Genomic DNA, 21833 nt, shown 5'->3' on the forward strand with positions numbered 1-21833 from the left:
ATGACACCATACTTATGTAGCATCTATATTATGCACGATAAGCCTGTATACACATTATATACTAGAATCGCGACGCAGCACGTGACTTTAACGTACCGAACGGTGTTTTTAACGAGAACGCGTGCACCGGGACACGATACACGGCATGCGTGGTGTGGCCTACACACGAATGTGGTGTATGCGAGGATACGCACACGTGTTCGAGGGCCATAGACCATTGATTAGGAATATATACAACAATCGTGTGAGTTAGAGAGATGTCGCGTGGCTGCTGCGTGTTTGTGTGCGTACATTACGTAAGGCGGAAAATTTTCCGTGTACCTTGTTAACTAATTATTATACTACTGATGCACTGAGTGTGTGTTTCTGAACTTTTTTCATCATTAAAAATTTACGCGAAGTTGTCAAAACTGACTTAGAAAACTGCTCTTATACAATTATTTTCACTTTGCCACTTGCAGATTTCACGTATAAAGAAACTCGCCATCTGGCGGTGGAGACTGGCTTCAAACGCATCATTGAATTTTTGTAAATTTTTCGATTAGTATTTAAAACTTAATTTTAAATCAAAATAATCAAATTCAGTATAGAATTGAATATTTTGTGTTGATTTTGCATTAAAAATAATGTTTACGATTGTCATTTTTCTATAGGTTACATTAATTTTATTTTCTAACTTAAAAATAAATTTGCTTTGAATTTGAGGTTTTTTTATAAGCGTACCGAAATAATTGTGTTTCGAATTCGCTCCATTACCACACTTGAGTCGAAGAATAATCAACATTAACAATCAAATAAGTGGCATTAACGGATCGAATGTAATCGTAAATTAGAAATCTCTACAATACGCTCGTACCGTTGCGATCTATCAGTCCCAATTTCCAACGCATTGCTCTAAATCGTGACACGTAAGCGTCGAGAGGACAATCACGCGTTCCAGAAAGTTTACAAAAAATGCACTAGTCGCGGTCGCAAGCTTGAAAAATCTTTGACCAGCGCGAGGCAGGTGTACACAGAAGTATTTTAAACGATAACGAGCCCCGTCACTCCGCGTCTGAGCGGAAGTGCAGCAGGTATTGCGCGGGCAAAACTTAGGAGGCAGACACGCAGCCGCCGCCGATATATCTCGCATAGGATGCAATATAATTAAACGAAAAACGCGTGTACGCGCGTTAAGTAGATCCAGCCGATCGATTAAAGTTGTACACATATTCGTTAGGTACAGTGAGTATGTAGGTATGGCGTGCCGCGATCTCGCGATTGAGAAAACACCGCGTCGTCGTGGGGAAAAATCAAGGCGCGCTTTTAACGAGCGAAATTATGACTCGCGCGTTAAAGTACCCACACACAAATACTATACTATATGCCACGACTCTTATTGTCTATTACGATTATTAGCATACACGTGTATACATACGTGGTGCGCGCACGGAGATATCTAGTCACAGAGACAGAGAGAGAGAAATAAGCCTCGCGCATGTGTGCAGCAGTTAGCAGCAGCGCCAGCCCGGGCCCTCGAACTATGCACGCCCGATTCCATACACAATCCTATACCAATATATAAATCGCATTATCCGAGCGTATTACATCGAGCATATCTGTACGTTATTATTTCTATACGCATAATATCACGAACGCGCGAATGTTATGGTATACGCGTGTTGCGTTATGTGTATACACCTACGAATATGCGCGTGTCTCGATTATGGTCGAAGATTCTTGACCGGCAATTTTCTATCTATATCTATACGAGGCTCTCGCAGCATGTCGAGAGCAGCAGCGCCTCGTGCAGATCGATAGCAGCTGCTGCTTAATGTGTCCTATACACAGACACACACACACATAGATAAAGCGGCCGAGCTGCTGCTGCTGCTTGCTGGCCGTTTTACGGCTTCGATACACCTTCGGAGTACAGTAGTATATAGTACGTAAGAATCGATACCTTTCAAATATGTATGATGTGTGCTATTCGCCGTATAGTCGAGCGCACGAATATACATATATTCGCGCAGGAGTACGTACGTATATCGACGCACGAGCAAAAAATTTTCCGCCAACTATGTACGCCAACGTGTGCGCAGAGCTATATAGCTGTTGATTTCGATTTCGTTGCAGGTAAAATCTCTTTCGATCCCGAGACGCACCTTGAAAAATAAACGGAGCAAGATCTCGATATCGTCCTGTATTCACGACGAGAGCTCGACCAAAATTTTTATAGCCGCGCGCGCGCGCGCATAAGATCGAGCTTTTACCGTTATCTGCAGATTTAGAGAGAGAGAGAGAGACAGGTTTTATGGTCTGAGTTTTTGCCAGTTGTCGATTTGGGGCCTCTCCTCTCTTGTCTCATGCCGTGTGTGCGTCACTCCGAATTGTGTGCACGTAACTCGCACACACACACGTGTGGACGCATCTCTCATACATACAATATAGCTCTGCGAACTCTTGAGTTTAGCTCAAACTTATATATATTTCGTACATATGTCTGGGCAAGCTATAATAAAGTCGAAGGAGCCGCAGAGTCGAGAGTCAAAAGTCGAGTAGGGCGCGCGCGCCGCATTGGACAAAGTCAGTCGCGCTCGCTCGCAGTTTTGCAGATTCCTTTCACTTTCGGGCATAAGCTCAACCGCACAAACTCGGCGTGCACACACACACACACACTGCAACAACACACTCGGAATTATATATATACACGACGACTACGTGTTTCGTGTCTCCGATGTAGTAGTAGTCGTAGATTTCGCAGTCGAGTATATATATATGCGCCTTGTTGCACACACACACACACACACACACACACACACACACACACACACACACACACACACACACACACACACACACACACACACNCGTAAATTGCCTACGTAGATTGACTCGTGCTCCGAGACCATACACACGCCTTTTCTTGCGCATTTCTCTTTTTCTTTTTTTTTTATTTTTTTTTTTTTTACCGAGGCTTGAATTTTTGCTGGTGGATAAGTAATAATCGTACGCGATGCCCCCAATAGCGCATTATGAAAATAATGTAACTTTTGTCTAAGCTCGTTAGAAGATTAATGTAACACTATTATAATTTGGGCATATTTATACGAATAAATTATATTGGACTTTCATCGCGATAAGACGAATTACCCTGTTGAAAAATTCTAAATGTATTATTGTCCATTGAATAAAAATTCAAACATAAAAATTTAAAAAATCGACCCCAAATTTCATTTAAGGTACGCTTTCATAAAATATTCGTTGGGAATTAATGTATCAATACTGATATATTATTTTTACATAAACTGCAAAAAAAGCATGAAAATACAAAAACAACTCAAACTTGATTATTTTGATGGAAAATTAAAGTTCATGGATTATTCTTTTGCGTTAATTGCTTATAGAACGTATAATAATTCGATCATAATTTAAGTCAGTCTTTACCGTTAGATGGCGAAAACCATTATCTAAAATCGTCCAATCTGCAAGTAGTAAAGTGAAAAAAATTGTATAAGCAAGGCAATTTTGGTACAAAATTGTACAATCAAGTTTATAAAACTTTTGTACAGCAACGAAGCGACGAAAAACAAAGGTATCAGATACGGATATAGATTTTCGTCCGGATGACGAAAAAGGAGCACACCGATTGCTCCGGTATCATGGGTTCTAGTTATACTATAGTTCACCTTTGACCTTGTCGGAGGCAATGATCTCGGATCAAGGATGCATACTAATGTGCCCTTCAAAGTTTTTGCTTCTACACAATACTGTTGGTGTCACGGATTCTCATCTGTTTCTCTCTCTCTCCCTCTTTATTTCTCTTTTTTCGATTATCGCAACAAACGAGGATAGAAATATTCGTAAAGATTAATAAAAAAAAAAACATTTATCAATGACCAACGATTGATCTCGTAATTTTTTTTGCCGTTTTGCAGCCGTGCGAGCCGACAGGATGCGAGGAGGTAGAAACAAATTCGGCCCGATGTACAAGCGCGACCGGGCGCGCAAGCTGCAGATGATACGCCAGCGCCAGCTCGCCCTGCAGACGCTGGGCCGCGTCGACACCGCGAGCTACCCGAACACCGTGGCGCCACTGTTCCACATCAAGCAGGAGATCCAGATACCGCAGGTGTCGTCGCTCACGTCGTCGCCGGACTCGTCGCCGTCGCCGGCGGCGGTGGCGGCGGGCCTCGTGGGCGGCAACGGCAACGGCAACAATCCCGCGGGCAGCGGCGGCGTCTCGGGGGTCGGTATCGCTCATCATCATCGTCACACTACTACCACTGCTACCACCCGGAGCCCTCCCACTAGTAGTAGTAGTATAATGGCTCGTGCTCAGCGCGGCCAGCCCGCGACGACCACCACCCCCACCTGCGATCCGCATTATTACCGTGGTAGCGACGATAATCATAGTAGCAGTAGCTCAGGAAAGCCTTTGTTATTGACGTTACAGAGCGGCCAGCACGGCCTGATCGCGCCCTCGACGCAGGCCATGTCGTCGGCCGGCTCGGCGGGCGGCGGCATGCACCACCTCAACGGGGCCGGCTCGGCGGCGGGCCTCGACAAGCACTGGGCCGCCAACTCCACGACGTCCTCGTCGCCCAAGGGCTTCGCCACGGGGGCCGGCAACAACGGGGCCTTTAGCGGGGGAGCCGACCAGCAGCAGCAACAGCACGGGGGTGCCGGCTCCCAGCAACAGCAACAGCAGCAGTCCCAGTCTCAGCAGCAGCAGCAGACGCACGGTGGCATGCACCCGTCGGTGGCGCAGCATCACCAGGGCGCCGGCGTCCAGACGGTGAGCGGCCATCCACAGGCCGGCGGTACGGCCAAATCTAGTCCGCTGATACGCGACTTCGTGCAGACGGTCGACGACAACGAGTGGCAGACGGCCCTGTTCTCGCTGCTGCAGAGCCAGACCTACAATCAGTGCGAGGTCGACCTGTTCGAGCTCATGTGCAAGGTGCTGGACCAGAACCTCTTCTCGCAGGTCGACTGGGCTCGCAATTCCTGTTTCTTCAAAGATCTCAAGGTCAGTATGCCCCAAACAATTTACTTTGTACAGGCTGTAGTGGCGCGCAAGCTCTCGCGAGAGCTTTTGATTTTATATAATCCGTGATCGATGCCGCGGGCCGCGCGTCGCTACGACGACGACGAGATTCCGACTTTTGAGAAAACTTATAAATAGACACACGCATATGAACGCGAGAAATTGAGGTTGCCCCGTTCTAATGCAAACTGTCGGACACACACAACGGCCGAGTGTCCGCGTGCGTGTGTGCCTATGTAGAAACGCGATGGATAAAGCGAACGGATCATCGACTCGATCGACGTCATCGATTAGCACACACACACACACACTGCTATGTACGCGCAATTTTAAAGCTTCTCTCTGCGCGTGTATGGAAAATTCGTCAAAGACTAGTCGCGCGATTCGGTGTGTGTATATCGAAACGAGATCATTTATTCTTGACCGATGAGCTTTGTGTGCGGCCCCGCGGTATATATATGGCCGATTTACGATCGGCGCAGAACTATTAGACACGCGCAAAAGCGTGGGTAGAGTACAGTACTTCGTTTGTGCGTGTATATTATACCGAGCGACGCACAATTGGCCCACTGTGCTGCGTGTAAGCGAGGAGCAAAAGAGAGAGACAGACAGACACAGAAAAGTGCGTATTCGGCTCCATATAGATCGTTTGAAATAAAATAAAATACGCGTACATGAAAAATCGGTAAAAGCAGAGGAGCCCCTAGGGTAGCGCCTAGTATAACGAGAGCTCGATCGCATCGCGATCGCATCGGCAAACTTTATTTACACACACACACACGCTCTCTTTCGCGGCGGGCGCAAAACTAGGTCAAGACTTTGTCGACGTCTTCTGATTACTTACTTATGCAGAACGCGAGCTGTGCGCCGCCGCTTATACGTTCATAATATAATACGTGTACGTTATATGCATTTGTCTGTGTGTGTGTGTGTGTGTGTGTGTGTGTGTGTGTGTGTGTGTGTGTGTGTGTGTGTGTGCGCGAGCGCGCGAGTAATGTATGTTAATGCATTCGCGAGTGCAGTAAAAGAATTTCACATTGCAAAACTGCGCGCGCGATCGATTACGGATCGCGAGCAATGGCGCGGGGCACGGAGCAGAGCGCAGCAGTGCAGCTATATATATAATACGAGCGAATCGAAAGGGTGTGTAGTCCAACGCGCGTATATATGCAGGCACGAAGATTGTATTATACGCGAGAGAGGAGCTACTGCACTGTCTGACTGCCTATACACGCCGCATTATTACGCACCGATTCGGCGCCGATCGAAATCGGTAATCGTCGTAAGCTTTGACCCGCGGAATCTCCAAAGTATCGGGTAGCGCATGGCGTGGGGCAAAAATATAATGCATGTGCCGTGGCAAATGGAATAATTCGCACGCCGCCGCCGCCGTCGCCGTCGCCGCGTCGATGAATAAATAACGGGGGCTATAAATACTAGAGGCTTGTATAATAAGCCGCGCGCGGCAGGTCCGAGAGAGGCTAGAGGCTATAGAGCTCCTCTAGGCCTGCTACGAGAGCTAAATTACATCAATGAATTGATGAACGCTCGTTCTTGCGCTCGCGCGACTAACCAACTGCATGTGAGCGTGCATGTATATAGGAGAGCTGCACATATAAGCTAATTCGATAAATTGACATTCTTGAAATTCGTGTTGGTTTTCTATCTCGATGCCGCAAGCGCCGCGCGACAGTAGTATACATACATACGGAGGTGTACACTAAGCTGCTGCGCTTTGCTCGTGTGCAGCGGCGACTTGCGAGCTGCAGCAGCAACTGTTTGTCCGTGTGTGTCTGCCTGTCTCTGTGTGTATCGTATGTATGTATTATATGTATTATATGCATGCCGCAGTGCACATGCGAGCTGCCTCGATATATAGTGTGTCTGTGTGTCAGTGTCTGTGTGTGTGTGCGAGCGCGCGGCGGCCACGGCGCAGCAGCAGCAGCAGCAGCAACGCAAAAGAGTGTGTCATTATACAGCGCTGACCCCATTAACGTTTAGCAACTCTATCCATATATACCTAAAGCTGCTGCTGTTGCTGCTGCTGCTGCTGCTTCGCGCAAGAGTCGGAGCTCGCTAGCTAGCTAGCTAACTCGCGCGCGCGCCGTTCGCAAGTCGTATACACTACGTGTATATAGTACACGATATATAGGAGCATGACTGCCAGAGGCAGCCGCAGGCCAGCATCCAATTGCGATATAGAGCCGCCGCTGCAGTTCTGAACGCGTAAAAAAATGTTGCTTTTTTTTCGCATACCGATTTTCGTACGAATCGCGTTCGCTATGCGACAGAGAGATAGATTCGTATAACACATACGCGCGCGGGAGATTCGAACGAGGGAATCGTCGTCGCTACTTGGTATCGACAAAAATCGAAAGTCCTTGTGTCGAACGCAGCGAGTCGGTAGCAGTAGTAGCAACGAGTACAATATAATTCCGGCTCGCCGGTATATACAACAAACCGCGCGCGCTCAATATCGCTTGTTTGTGTGTGTGTGTGTGTGTGTGTGTGTGTGTGTGTGTGCAGCAGCGCGTCGAGAGCGAGAGTAAGTGCATTAGTGCACTCCGCGTGTATATTGTATATATGTAAGGCAACAGCTATAGTGCGCAGCAGAAAGTTGCAGCGGAGTAATTCTCTCTCTACTTTGGCTCTCTGTGTCAGTGTGCTAATACTTGGCTGTTTGCAGCACGAGGCGCGTTACTATATATACATATACATCGTAAGCCAGCAACATTGCTCTCCTCTCTCTATGTGTGTATATGTGTCGGTTGCGGTTGTGTGCCACTACTACCACTACTTTGTATATGCATGCATGTAAGAGTGGATTCGCAAGCGAGAGTGAGCGAGCGAGCGAGTGAGTCTCTGGCTGCTGCTGCTCGAGCTCTCCTCGTCGGTGAGGTAACACCGCGCGTTTTCTCTGCTGCCGTGGAGCGCCAGTGGAGCATTGCACAATCGCCCGCTCTCTCTCTCTCTCTCGCTCGCGCGCGAATGATTTCAAGCATCGCCTCATATCTGGGTCATAAAGAGATACATTTCTAGGTTACGGCTGTTACCCTGAAGCACAGCAGCAGCAGTAGTGACGACGACTACTATATAACTACTGCTACTACTACTACTACTAGCACTAGCTGCTCCGAAATATGCGCGATCTATATAGGCTGCTGCTGCTGCTGCGATGCTATATGTATTAACGCTGTGTACCAAGCTCAAGCTCGTCGCTGAAAATGCACTCGGCTGCAGTTTATTATTATAATAATAAGGCGCACCGAACGTATCATCCACCAGTGTGCATTATACACCTACACGTCGCGCTCGAATATTCATACGAGTAATGCACGTACCTATACGAGAAAAGCCCTCTTCTTCTCTCGCCAATTTTCGCGCGCACTTATCCTTATGCGCGCGCGCGCGCGCCTTAAACCTACTATATACGATGTCCTATATCTATCGCTCGCGGGGCTATCCGCACGTACGATCGGCGCGACGACTGTATATAGGCTACGTTTTAACTAACGATCGACTGCCAGGTACACCTATGCTACCTACGCGACGTGCAAAAACTGAGCGAATCGTTATATTTTTGTGTGTTATAAAGCCCGGTATAACTCGATTGCTGCTCGTTACACACGTATTTTCTCTACTACGCGCGGGCACGAGCATTGCGTCTTTTTTTTTTTTTTTTTACTTCAGCCTTATTTTTCTTTTTTTTGTTCACGCAGCTCGACTCCTTTAAAGACTCTCTTCTAGCCTCGCGGTACTTGACACGTACAATCCGATGCTTATTGCACATTTCACGCGTCGTGCACATTTCTGCGCTGTATACGTATGGTACGTACGCGACATTTAAATGTTATTTCAACGTTGTCGCTCGCTCGCTCGCGCACGTTGTAAGTATTACGGCGATTTTGTAACGAATTAATGCTACCTGGCGCTCTCGGTGTGTGATGTATGTTAGGCCTGCTTCTCGGCGCGAGTGTTTTTAAGAAATTAACGCGCCTGTGTTTCGTAAGATAGCGGTGTGGCAGCATTTCGAGAGACCAAAGACGTCGTCGTTGGTCGCTCGTCGCGTCGTTAATCCGTGCATCTGCGTTTATATGCAGCGCGATTTATATATAGGAATACATGTGAATAAAATAATAATTATCATATTAACGATTCTCAATTTTCGCTGCGTAGGTCGACGATCAAATGAAGCTGCTACAGCACTCGTGGTCGGACATGCTCGTGCTGGATCACCTGCACCAGAGGATGCACAACAGCCTGCCCGACGAGATAACGCTCACCAATGGCCAAAAGTTCGACCTACTGTGTCTCGGCCTACTGGGGGTGCCGTCGCTCGCGGATCTCTTCCACGGTCTATCCTCGACGTTGCAAGAGCTCAAGTTCGACTTTCACGATTACATATGCATGAAATTCCTCATGCTTCTCAACCACGGTAGGTTTTTTTTTTTTCATTGCTTCACAACTCACGCGGCCTAGTTTTGAGTTGAAGTTACATCGAGTGTTGTTTTTTTTTTGCAGATGTTCGTGGATTAGCCAACAGAAAGCACGTTCAGGAAGGACACGAGCAGGTTCAACGAGCGCTGCTGGATTACACGTTGACAACCTACCCGACCGTACCTGTAAGCGTTCACTACCTAACTTAGGCAATCTGCGCGCGTACCGATCCGTCTAAATGTTTTTTTTCCCCATTTCAGGACAAATTCAACAAACTGATGTCAGTATTACCGGAGATTCACGTGGTCGCGGCTAGGGGCGAGGAGCATCTCTATCAAAAGCACTGCAACGGTGGCGCGCCCACGCAAACCTTACTCATGGAAATGCTGCACGCCAAACGAAAATGAAGAAAAACGAAGCAGAGACATCGAGAACTCGAACGTCAGATTATCGTGATTATAAGTTGTCGTATCGCCGACGCCGTGTTCTGGCACGGGGCGAACCATTGCAGCTGTGATTTTGTTGCGCCCATGGACCGTCGCATCGTCCAAGCAGCTAATCGCGTTACGGTACGCGCAAGGGATTGACACCCGTTGCGTCGATGATGAAAAAAGCAAACGTTTCGTGACCAACGTTGTGTGCTCACGAGGCGAAGGGTTGACCGCCCGCTGCTTACCGTACAGTGATGATGATCTCGTTGAAGCGCTGCACCGCCGCGCGTCGTATTGGCATACAATTGGAAAGCCGATCGTGCTTCGGTTCGGGCCAACGGATGGGCAGAAGATTGTTTTGTGAATTGTAGGGAATTTGGCGCCTTGCTTCTTGGGTTATTTGCTCTGCTCTATGATCGAGAAAGAGACGAAATAATCAAGACGTCGGGACTGTAAAAATGTGTGGTCGAAAAGGAAAGGAAAAGTTACGATTTTCGATAATCAAATTATGAACGTTATTGAAAGTTCAGAGTTATTTGAAAAGTTCTAATGAAAGCGGTTATATACGTAACTTACGTATACATATATTAATTAAACTATATATTGTACATTTATCACATTTAATGTAATGATTATGAAAAAGAAAGCATAGCGTCTATATATAAATATATATATTTTCTATAATTGATGTTGAACTTTTAAATCCGCGGGCATGAGCAAACAAAAGTTTCAATTGTGTTTAATGCTACTAAGTCTGCGTGGCTTCATAAGTCTTACGATTCTAGTTTTAAGAGAAAAGCAAAAATGTTTAATTATAATTAAAAAATGTGCCAGAGTTGAACTCGACACTGGTGAAAGCAGAACTTACAAGTTCTTAGTGTTGGAAGAAAAAAGTGGCATGCCTTGAAAACAGTACAAAGGGTGGTTATTATAGACAATTATTGGTCAAAGGGCTGGCAACTTTTGTCTAAAATAAGTGAAGCTATTTTTCTAATACTTAGGAAATGCAAAAATGTATCTTTAAGCGTACACCACTGAAGCCTTGCTCTCACTTAAAACAACAAAATATCCTATTGTGTGTTCAGAGTTGCACATAAACTTGCACACGTTTGAAAAAAAAAATTAGGACACATGCAAATAAACCACGACAAATCGTGCTTTTACCAGGGATTAAATGGGCATACTTTGTGAGCAACAGATTTAAACAAAGGAAAATAATGTGATATATGTATAAACAACACATATTTATTAATAATTTTAATTGCTGAGTTCTATACCCCGTGTATTGGTATTAAAAACAGTACATAAATGCAAATTATGTTATTGCAAAAAACTTGCCGCTAGTGGCCACGTGGGCATCATTTCAAGTTCATTTTATAAACCATTCTTCCTACACGTAAAACGATTATAAAATAACGATTTTAGAAATCTGCATTTTTAACACGCTTGCACTCAGCAGAGCTACATTATTAATGGCAAAAAATGTAAATACTAGTTAACACATTCCAATTTACGTTGTATAGTTAATAATGTCTCATATTAAATGTATAATTCAAAACTATTTTTTGTATAGTTTTACTTGAAATATGTCATAAATATACTGATATTATTTAAACACTAAATTGAACAATTTAATTAGCTACTTAATTTGCGTCTCAATCTATCTCCTGACATTTGTGTATTATTCATTTTTGCTCTTTGTTTTTAATATCCGTTCCATTAAATTTGTTCAAACTTAGGTGACGGTAAAACAGTGCATGGAGTATTTTACAAATTATATGATAATTATTGTACATTTTAACTTGAATACAGATTCTATTCATGTAAAATAGAAAAACGAATCATTGGAGCAAGGTTTATGTGGTCCTATATATTGTCTAGCGTTACGAGTAATTATTAATGATTATAAAATACGTCTATATATTAATTATAAATATATGTATAAGATCGATATTGTCTTATAATTGTTAATTCTAAATGAAAAATATTTAATGTACGTTAATCATAGTTATTATTACATCGATCATAATTATTTTTCACTTATAGTAAATATTATTGTTTAGGTATTAGTCAGAAATTTTCAGTGCTGTGAAGGGCGTCTTTTTGTGACGCACCTGTGGTACCTAAGCCATCGGTTTTATTACTGACAAACGGTGAATTTTGAGGGTTAATCGTTACAAAAAATGCAGGAGATTCAAGGAAAACTTTGTATCAAATGATAAATTGCGCCAATCCTCTCAGACTGGATACTGAATCAGAATAAGAGTAAATCTATTTGCATGAAACTACTTATTTCGTGCTTTATTCTGAGCGTTATATGCTCGGTTAACTGTCAAAAAAAAAACGAACTGTTGTACCCAAAAGGATGATTAATTATTGAATTTTATTCAAAATTGTACGGGTTTTGAAACCTGAAAACCAAATCTTGTCTGAAAGGATTGAACCAGTCGCTGGTTATAAAGGAAGCTCACACTTATAAGTTACTTCATATTTGTACAGATAGTAAGGATTTTGAATGCGCTAATGTACCAATTTATTTCAATTTATAAAGTCAACGTACCTGAAAATGTAATGTAAATGTATAAAAGAAAAAAACACTATTTTATTATATCCACTTTACCAGCACATTTTACAATGTTGTATTTAATGAACTACTAGTGTATGTCTGGAAGAAGTTGTAAGAAAAAAAGATAGATAACGCATAGATTGAAGTATTTATGAACGAATATTATTACTTAAAAGCGTGTGCTTCCTTGCGTAATTATGATAAAATTGCTATTTAACAAATGATCGAAAAAATAGTTTCAAAAGTTTTACAGATACGATTTACAATGCATAAGTTGCTTGTAATTTGAAATTTAGTAGTTGCTCAATCGATCACTTTTATTTAAATAATCACGTTACATATCGGAATTGGCCTGGTTACCAAAGTTTGCATCATTTAAATTGTAACACGACACAAGCGAGATAGCCTTTCCGTTAACGTATTAAATTTATTTTTTGTATTTTTACATTTTTAGGTACAGCATATCAGTAAATGAAAAAAATTAAGCCCAACCGAACGGCTTTTTATCTTGGTTATATGTTACCTGTTTTCTAAGTTCGTTTCATTTTCAAGAAAACGATGTATCCCACCAATTTTACTACACAATTATCATTGTCATAACGTGTCAATGTAATGTTACTCCGATCGTGATTCATTTTTAAGCCGTTCACTAACTCTCTCGAATCACTTGTCGTTGATCGTTTCAATAACTTCGTCATTTTCAAAAAAAAAACAAAAAATAATGAGTTGCATCATTTGCAATTAGATTTTTCTTGTGAGTACTAACACACATTGTTCGATTTGACAGTTCTTATTATTTTTACGATTATTCTTTTCTAAAACAAAAAAAAAATACAAAATATTCAAACATGTTTTATGTTTATGTCATGTAGCCCAAAACAGAAAAAAAATTCATCGTCTCTGTATATGCCCATCATGTTCAATCATTCGTTGAATTCCGTTAATGAATATGTTTATTAACAATAATTATAACTAGTGAATAATGTAATTACCGTGTTATGTACATTATGTTTGATATTAATGTACAGTTACCAAATTAATTATTCGAAGAAAAAAATATAAATGTCACATTCGTTTCCTTGATCGGCAAATATAATTGTAAAAAAGTTTAGGGGCCCGCATTGAAAAGAACCAAGGTTGAGTGGTATGATGAAAATAATATGGCGAAAAATGACACTGTATAACTTAAACGTTGTTGACACTGCCATTTAGATGCTGGCAATTGTAAATTATGTAGAAAGAGAAACTTAATGAATGTAAATATATCTTTATTATTAACATGAATAACTATTGTTCCTTCTCAAATTCAAACGTCGCTGTGTGTTAACCACGCGGTGCAAATTGCGCCTTAATCACAAATATTCCAAATTTACTCTAGATGTCTCAGATGTGCTTTTCACATCTGCTCAATATTTTTTCATAATATAGTAATACCAGCTAGAAAATGTGTCTTGGAAAATATTTTATCAAGTGCATAAACCACGTAATACATTTCAAGTGTCAATGAACTAAAAAAAAATCAAAATATAAGAAGTGCAATAACTCAGTACAACTTACCATAACAGACATGATATATTACTTTTTTAAGATAAAACTTACATTGAACGCATGAATTAGATTTTTCTAATAATCAAAGTGTATGAATTAAATTTTGGATTATGTCATTGACTACGTTCCAATTTCATTAAGAAGTAAAATCTTGCACTGTCACTTTCGATATAACATGAAAGAAAAAATACCGAAATGGTTCAAAAAATCCATGATTTATTGTTTAATGTTTGTTACAAAATCTGTACGTGCTTAAAAGTACGTCGACGTTGCTTACAACTACTTAGTATTGATAGATTACCGCTCGGGTGACCATAATTTGTTGATTAACCATATGTCAGCTGTACAATGAGTGCACAAACGATGAGTATATTTATAATTGGAATTGTGACTCCAACGATAACAGTCGAACATAACAATAACAAAGAAATCGGGATCCTATAACGAAATTTCAACAATCTACATGTATTATGCGAGCCTCGTCGATTATAAAATTTAGTTACAAATATGTACAGTTTAAAGAATTCGATAGTTAATCTGCGTCTGTGCTGATTATTCATTTTCAAAGCAAAAAGCATCGTGCATATAATGTGACTTTCAGACTTGACTGTTCAAAGGTAGTATGAAAATACTTGTAAGAGCATGTGGAAACATATGGCTGAAAATACGCCGAAATATGAGAAAAAAAATTTGATCGACCGGTGAATTCGAGCGGAAAATCGAGTTTTGTACATAATTTTGTTAAATCATTCAACATACGTCCATAAAATAAATCTTACTGCTTAAAAAAAAAAAAAAAGAAAAGAATATTACAGCATCAAATTTCAGGAAGCCTGTTTTGAAAACGATAACATGTTTTACTATGAATAAAGATGTGTAAGCAACAAGTCATTATCATGGTTTTTTTTCCGGCGAAAATTTGGCTTATTATCAATTGTTTATTTTGCAAAAGTTTATGTGTATTATTGAAAAGCTACGTAACACCGGTTACCGCACATTCGCTCGTTGCAATTTTTATGTTTTTTTTTTTGTTGTATTTTTGTGTTTCTACATGTTCTCAGCTCTTTTCTTTGAACCTCGCTTACTTTGAACGTCACACTCTGACACGGGTATATTGCATTATATTTATTAATCGCTGCTTATAAAGTCGCGATAAGCAGTGCACGCACGCGATTAATGCGGGTCGGACTTGAGAAACTCGTTGTAAGCGTCCTCGTCCATGAGATTTTTGATCTCTTCGGGATTGCTGACTTCGACTTTGAATAACCATCCCTCGTCGTAGCAGGAGGTGTTTATCAGAGCAGGTTTGTTCTCGACGGCTTCGTTCTTCTCGACGACCTTGCCGCTGCACGGACTCATGATCTCCGAGGCGGCCTTTACCGATTCCAAAGCGCCGCATTCCTCTGTTAAAAAGATGAAAATTTGAATTGAATTTGGAGTTAGACAGCCCCGATGAATCGATGTACGAGTTGACCACAAGTACTCACCTTCTTTTTTGATCTCTTGACCGATATCCGGTAACTGAGTGTAAACAACGTCGCCGAGTGCATCCTGCGCGTAATCGGATATACCGACTGTGCCGATTTTTCCATCCAACGAGACCCACTCGTGTTTATCGGTATACCTTCTCTCTGGAAAATTAATCATATGTATGATATAAATACAATTTTGGAAAAAATGAAAATCTCGTTATCGCGAGGGCATAGATGTTTTAGCTTGACACGCGTAACCGCGTGTGCGGTCATCATCGTGGAATTACATAACCGATCGACCCAGCTCGAATCGGCGCGCCAGCGATATTGCAATATATGCGATCATCTTGACAGAATTTTTTTTTCTTCCACCACGATGCTGACGACGATGAGATTTCGCAACGAACTGCGGAGCGTCTAGTTTACGATTTTTGTACTCTTTTTTTTTTTTAACACAGTTGCAACGAAACCGATTTTTCAGTCAAGGCAAGGGCGAACGTGTTTTTCTCGATTATATAGCTTCTCTCCAATAACATCGAAGCGCGCTCGGATCCTCGCTCCAGATGTCAAAATTTTTCGATCGCGTCCATTCTCAAAGAAATAGATAATTCGACCGAGTTCGATTTATCGGCGAACATATGTGTCCCACACGCGCCGCCGCGCGCGAACTCGAGATAAATATCAATGCAGTTCGGAGCAGCGCGATGAGCACAACAAATGTGTGCCACGAATTTCGCGCGTGCTTCGCTATTCGTCAAAAGCCATTCGATCGAGAGCGGATCGTCGGTATCAAAACACCGGAAAAGTTAGGAAGCAACGTAACCGAAATGCGAGTTGCGCAAGGAGCGACGGTATTCAAACGATAAACAGTAAGTAACGCAAGATCCGCGAGTAAATAAAAAAAAAAGGCATCGAGCTGAACACGTGCAGAGGAGCCGAATGCGCCGACTGGTGGGCAGATTATTCCCAGCCCGAGCAGAAGATATCGTATCAATGTGCAATTTTAAATTGCATTAAAATGTAAGAAAAAAACCGAGGCAATCGAGGAAGCTCGCGAGAGGCTTCACGTCGAGCTTGAAACTGCCAACAGCGAGCACTTGATGTATCAAAACTATCGTATACATAGCAACTTACCCGCGAGGCATTTGTGTGTGGTGGCGAGGTTTCTGACGAAGCTCGATGCTTTGGGCGCCGACAGGAACGACGTCTCCAGAAGGACGATCGACCTCGCGCCGCAGCGGGCCATCTGCCTCACCAAGTGTGCCATTCTTATTATCTGTTACTCTTCCTTTTGCGATCCTTCGATCAGTTCTCCGTCGACGCGTGGGACGTTTAACCTTTTTTCTGTCGGTGGTACAACACCGCGTCGTCTGCTCGAACTGGCGTGTTTCGGTGTGTCGCGGCTGCGTAATCCGCGCCTGCAGGCCTCTCCCGTGCGTGTATATTTCAAGCTTATATCAGACTTCGCAGCAGATGCAGCGGCAACGGCAGAAACACAATTATTAAATGCGGGGCTGGCTCGCGAGGCGCGCGCGACTCTCTCTGCCTCTCATGCACACGCAAAAATCTCGCTCGCTCGGTGTGCTCGGCAAGTGGCGAACGCTGACTGGGAGAGCAAATGATTATTTCAGATATGCGTATTAGGAAGTACATTTTATCGCGAGCGCGAGCTGGTGTGTACAATTACATTATTGCATGCATCGTCCGATTTCGCCTCTGCCAAACATCGCGTATATGAACTTTCGCTTTCGCAGATCGGCCGAAGAGCTTATTGACGGATTTAACTTTTTACCCTCTCTCTCTCTCTCTCTCTCTCTGTCTCTCATCAACAATCGCGTCTTTGTACTTTTTTTTTACTTGCATTACTTTTGATCAACTGTTGTTTTTTTTTTTTTAAGAACAATGAGAATACGCCAACCAAATAAGGATAATTTTTGCAGATGAATGAGAATCGCTAGTTGCAAATTAAAATGATCTTTATTCATGTCATCTAGTATTTCTAGTCTATTCTATTTGTGTATAAAAAGTATCTTACAAGTGCACTTGAGTTTAATTTCTTATTTTTTCGTATAACTTAAAATAAAAATTATTATTAATTATTCATAACTAAACAAAACAATCGAGTTCCTAAATTTTTAAAAATTACGAGGAACCCGTGAGTCATTTGCTAAGATAGTTTTCAGGACACTACCTTATAAATTATAAAACATCAATAGTATTAAAAACTCAAGTTTAACTGCAATTTAAATGACTATCAATACTACTAAAAATAAAGCTATTAAATAAGTAATAACAAATTGCAAAGAGCTCGTCACTAGCTTACAAAAATTCGAAAATAAAATAAATCAATGAAAATGTAGTTCCTTGAAAAAAGAAAAATAAATTATAGTTGATTATGAGACGGAAAAATACAGCCTAATTAAGTTAGACTATTTACTAAATTTTCTAGATGTGTTGGGCAGTGAAACGATTCGCTGCGTATTCTTTACAATCCAATTTTTGAGGACCTGCCGTTTGGATTGTGAATCGCTACAGGGATTGGCTTTTCAACTGACCATTCATACCAAACGTTTTTGGTATTTCCACAACGCCAAAAGTGACTGACGATCTCGTCTCCGGCTTTCAAATGGACTGGAGTCTAAAAGGCGTTTAAACAATTTTTGATTAATGAAAAATACACAGATACAATTTCAGTTAAAACATATTTTGCAATTTTTAAATTATGCGATGATACCTTTATCGGGAAAAATATAGGGAACCAACTAAACATTTTTGGACTATGAGTTCGTGGTTCAATGCTCATCATAACGTCTTTGTACAGTTGACAATCAAAATATCCAGAAAATCCATGGAGGATACAGTCTTGACTAGCTTTAAAGGTATTTTTTCCATATCTTGAATTATCAATTGGATCATCTGAAAAATTATTAGTATATAATTTAATTTCAATGAATATTAGTTCATTTTACTAATATAATTATTGTTCTTATGATATGATCACAAACCTTTGTTAGGATGAACAAAAGTAAAAAGAATTTGTGGTTCATCAATGTCATATTTATTTTGGAATTGTACAACATAAGGCATTTCAAAGTTACTTTCATGCTCATTCGTTGATTTTGCTGCTCTCACTTCATTGTATAATTTGTTAGCTTGAACAGGAGCTACATAAGATGAATAAGCTTGAGGAATACTTATTCCATCATCTGAAATAAAACATTTTTATTTTACATCAACTCAAAAATTAAAAAATTAATTTGTTTAAGCAACTTTTACCTTTCAAGAATTTTTGGGCCCCGTCTAAGCATTCTGGAGACAACTCATTATCTCCAAATGAGCCTAATAATTCTGAAACCAAAATATCACACTTCTCTGGAGCTTTCCATTCTCGCATATCACTACTGACTATTGTAACTTGATCACCCCACATCTCTTTCTTTAAAGCTTGTAATCTGTAATATTTTACAAATTAATTTTAATACTGTTAAAATAAAGTATAACATAAATAAAATTACTGACGTTATAATGGCATTCGGATTTTTTTCTACTGCATATAATTTAATTGTAGTTCTTGTACTAATAGAAGCATTGAGAGCTGCTCTAACTAAAGGGCCACGACCTGCTCCTACAACCATAACAACTCTGCAAAAAACATGTAAACAAAAATATTGAACATTACATTTTCTAAATTTTTAGAATATTAAATAGTGCCAAATTAATTACATTGGTGTTTCATCCTTTTCTTTTTTCTTTAGCTCTGCTCTATCAACAAGAGCAGACTGAATTGCACGTTGGTATAATTCATATTTTATAGGATCTTTTTCAAAAATCTCGTAAGTACTAGATTCTAAATTATCCATCAATGGTTGTAAAGGATTTTGAAGATAATCTTCAAATCCACGAGCAAACCTTTCAATTGTTCCATCAGGCTGCCAATTCTAAAGAAAAATTTCAATTAAGCATGAAATTCTTTTCATTAATTCAGTAAGATTTCCAATATTACCTTCCACAAATGATCAAGGTAGTGATAGTAGTAAGCTATATTTTGATGGCGATTAGATCCAGTTATGATGTATTGCACATCAAGAGGAACAAATGCTTTTATCAAGTCTTGATGTCCTTTGCTTAGTACTGGATATCCTTTTTTATTTGTAATAAATACAGATGTAGGAATAATTAAACATTTAACAGGTTCTCCGATCCACCTTAAAATCTAGTTTAAGCAATACAAAATCAGTAAAAAAATTAAAACTTGTAGGTAAGAAAAAAAAGTCATTACCTCTTCCTTGTCTGGGACATCATTGCTGACAATTAAAGCTACAATTAGCTTTTTATGATAATTACAGACTATTCTAAAAGCATTCCACCAGTTCCACGTATTCTCAACCTCCATTTCATCTACATTTTTATCCACTCTATGAGAGTATACTTGTTTGATTGGGTTTTCCATTGGTACTTGAACCCAAATAAAAGCCTAAAAGTAAAAGGTAATTTTTATTTTATTCATTAAAATTATCTAGAACAAAATTACAAATTGGTAAATTAAAAATTTAATTACAAGATTAACTCAGTTATTTACCTGGAAATGAGGTTCAGCAGCTATTTTATTATATACTATTTGGGCAAGATTCATAGTTTTTTCCAAATTTCCTTTCAGTTTTATAGTAATAGCTATTAATCCCAAATGAGTAGCAAATGATAATTCTTGATTTATTGTTTCTCTACTATTTTTAGCTATAAATGGTACCGTTGAATCCACATCAATGTAAGGAGATAATTTTCCAACAATGTATTGGCTCCAATCTGAAACATAGTTAAATACATAAATAGACACTAGTTCTAGCTTATGGGTCTGTATAAATCAAAGCATAAAGTCATTTTACCTGAACTGCAAAGTATCATGTCTGAACGAGTAACTGGTCCAGGTCGATTCTTGGCTTTTCCTTTTATAAATTCTCTTTTGAAATTAGGATGTGTTATTGGAAAAGTTACAAAATGATACCTAAAAAACGAAAACATAATTGAGAATATTTTCTGGCTAACACAAAATGCAAATAAATACATACTTTGATGCAGTGGCTACATGTAAACCTTCCTGAATATCAGGAACGGCAGCAAAATCTAAACCGCACGAAGCAGTTTTAAAGGCACTCATTTTTCTCCTGTAAAAATGTTGAAAAATTGAAAACAAACATCAACAGCAGTAACTGCTTTTAAATTGGTTAATTGACATATTTGGCTTTTTTTCTGAAAATGTTTTTATAAATTTTTGCGATAATCGTGAGACAAGCTTTTACTTGATTAGTCTTTCTGTTTCAATAAATTCGAACGATACAATCACGGGAGGTTACTCGCGCAAGTTCTCAACACGGCAGGTTAAGTTGATCCACGAACGATTTCAAATCGCAACAAGTACACAGAAGTGTAAAACAATTTTCGGTACCTTCAACGGTTTACGGTAATCCAAACGAAAATCCAATGCAGCGATCTCGCACTGACACTTGTTAATAACAATGAAGTTCCAATTCCGAATCACAATGAACAAATGCCGGTCACGTTTGTATGAAACGAGATAGACAATTTCTGCAACACGCCGTATTTACGTTTGCGCTGAACAGGCGCGCGCGCTCCGAACTCCAACTTGTATTGGCGAGCTCCAACTATTTCTCGGCAAGTGCCTTTACTTATAGTTATTGTTGGTATTATCGCCACTTGTTGCGGGTCATATATTTCAGTCTTGAAGGTCCTGCGGTCAATTGTGTTTAGATTTTTTTCGGTGCGGAGAGATGATAGTTTTATTGTTTTAGAGACTACATAACTATTGAAACGTAATCGATTAGATAAAAGTGTAGAACGACGTATTTGTCGAAGATGTCTTTTTATAATAATTATTGTTTCTGGTTACCTTCGAAACTTGTTAGTTGTTTGAAGGGGTATAAAATGGAATTGAACGTGACGATGTGCGAATCCTTTTATCAATCAGCAAAAGTTTGGATATTTTGTACAGTGATAAAACAAGTGCCGAGCGATAACACTAGTGTTTCGGTAATAATCTTAACATTTAACATTTTTCCGTTAAATAAGAAGGCGTGAAAATAGAATTAATCATCATTGACGATTATTACGAAAATATAATAATTCCTAATTTCCAAATAGTTTTTAGATAAAGAAGCGATTTGCTTTAGTTTTATCTAAATCCTTTAAATTGTTGCAGGATTGTTTTTAAATTGGAGCAAGTATCGTTTAGTGAATATAAAATACATCATTTTTATAATATTGGATAATAATTAATTACATGCAATTAGATCAGTGACAGAAAGTATCTGTTTATCTGTGTACTACTTTCACTG

The 21833-nt window shown here is 40.3% G+C and overlaps 3 protein-coding genes across 4 annotated transcripts in view; 1 reads left to right on the forward strand and 2 right to left on the reverse strand.

Moving 5' to 3' along the window:
• LOC106654817 (nuclear hormone receptor FTZ-F1) overlaps nt 1-13747 on the forward strand; it is a 38298-nt gene extending 24551 nt beyond the window's left edge. The window contains exons 2-6 of one of the 2 annotated variants that reach the window (XM_014374850.2): nt 3918-4228; nt 4436-5011; nt 9206-9464; nt 9551-9651; nt 9727-13747. In XM_014374850.2, the coding sequence (XP_014230336.1) occupies nt 3918-4228; nt 4436-5011; nt 9206-9464; nt 9551-9651; nt 9727-9873 (1394 nt within the window). In that variant the 3' untranslated portion in view covers nt 9874-13747. Of the gene's footprint in view, nt 1-3917; nt 5012-9205; nt 9465-9550; nt 9652-9726 lie in introns of both variants that reach the window. The other variant, XM_023460955.1, reaches the window with a different exon arrangement.
• Nucleotides 13748-14207: 460 nt separating this feature from the next.
• LOC106654818 (glycine cleavage system H protein) lies at nt 14208-17125 on the reverse strand. The gene is made up of 3 exons (XM_014374851.2): nt 16618-17125; nt 15499-15642; nt 14208-15414 (listed from the first exon to the last, which is right to left on the reverse strand). Exons 1-3 carry the CDS (start codon nt 16748-16750, stop codon nt 15185-15187), a joined length of 507 nt encoding a protein of 168 aa, XP_014230337.1. The 5' UTR covers nt 16751-17125; the 3' UTR covers nt 14208-15184.
• An 843-nt stretch (nt 17126-17968) lies between these two features.
• LOC106654631 (protein arginine N-methyltransferase 5) lies at nt 17969-21131 on the reverse strand. Its single transcript, XM_014374584.2, has 12 exons — nt 20927-21131; nt 20550-20645; nt 20367-20485; nt 20063-20286; nt 19763-19957; nt 19487-19696; nt 19207-19421; nt 19003-19125; nt 18760-18935; nt 18489-18689; nt 18218-18399; nt 17969-18121 (listed from the first exon to the last, which is right to left on the reverse strand). The coding sequence occupies exons 2-12, from the start codon at nt 20636-20638 to the stop codon at nt 17969-17971; spliced, it is 1887 nt and encodes a 628-aa protein (XP_014230070.1). The 5' UTR covers nt 20639-20645; nt 20927-21131.
• Nucleotides 21132-21833: the final 702 nt, after the last annotated feature.

This window comes from Trichogramma pretiosum, unplaced genomic scaffold (assembly GCF_000599845.2).
Source record: "Trichogramma pretiosum strain Unisexual culture from Peru unplaced genomic scaffold, Tpre_2.0 scaffold56, whole genome shotgun sequence".
NCBI lineage: Eukaryota > Metazoa > Arthropoda > Insecta > Hymenoptera > Trichogrammatidae > Trichogramma > Trichogramma pretiosum.

Coding starts and splice junctions, on each gene's coding strand:
- LOC106654818 (XM_014374851.2), bottom strand. CDS start 16,750: ATGGCACACTTGGTGAGGCAGATGGCCCGCTGCGGCGCGAGGTCGATC. Junction 15,643..16,617: donor CACACACAAATGCCTCGCGG/GTAAGTTGCTAT, acceptor TTAATTTTCCAG/AGAGAAGGTATACCGATAAA. Junction 15,415..15,498: donor TCAAGAGATCAAAAAAGAAG/GTGAGTACTTGT, acceptor TCTTTTTAACAG/AGGAATGCGGCGCTTTGGAA.
- LOC106654631 (XM_014374584.2), bottom strand. CDS start 20,638: ATGAGTGCCTTTAAAACTGCTTCGTGCGGTTTAGATTTTGCTGCCGTT. Junction 19,422..19,486: donor ACCTTGATCATTTGTGGAAG/GTAATATTGGAA, acceptor ATTTTTCTTTAG/AATTGGCAGCCTGATGGAAC. Junction 18,690..18,759: donor GGCCCAAAAATTCTTGAAAG/GTAAAAGTTGCT, acceptor GTTTTATTTCAG/ATGATGGAATAAGTATTCCT.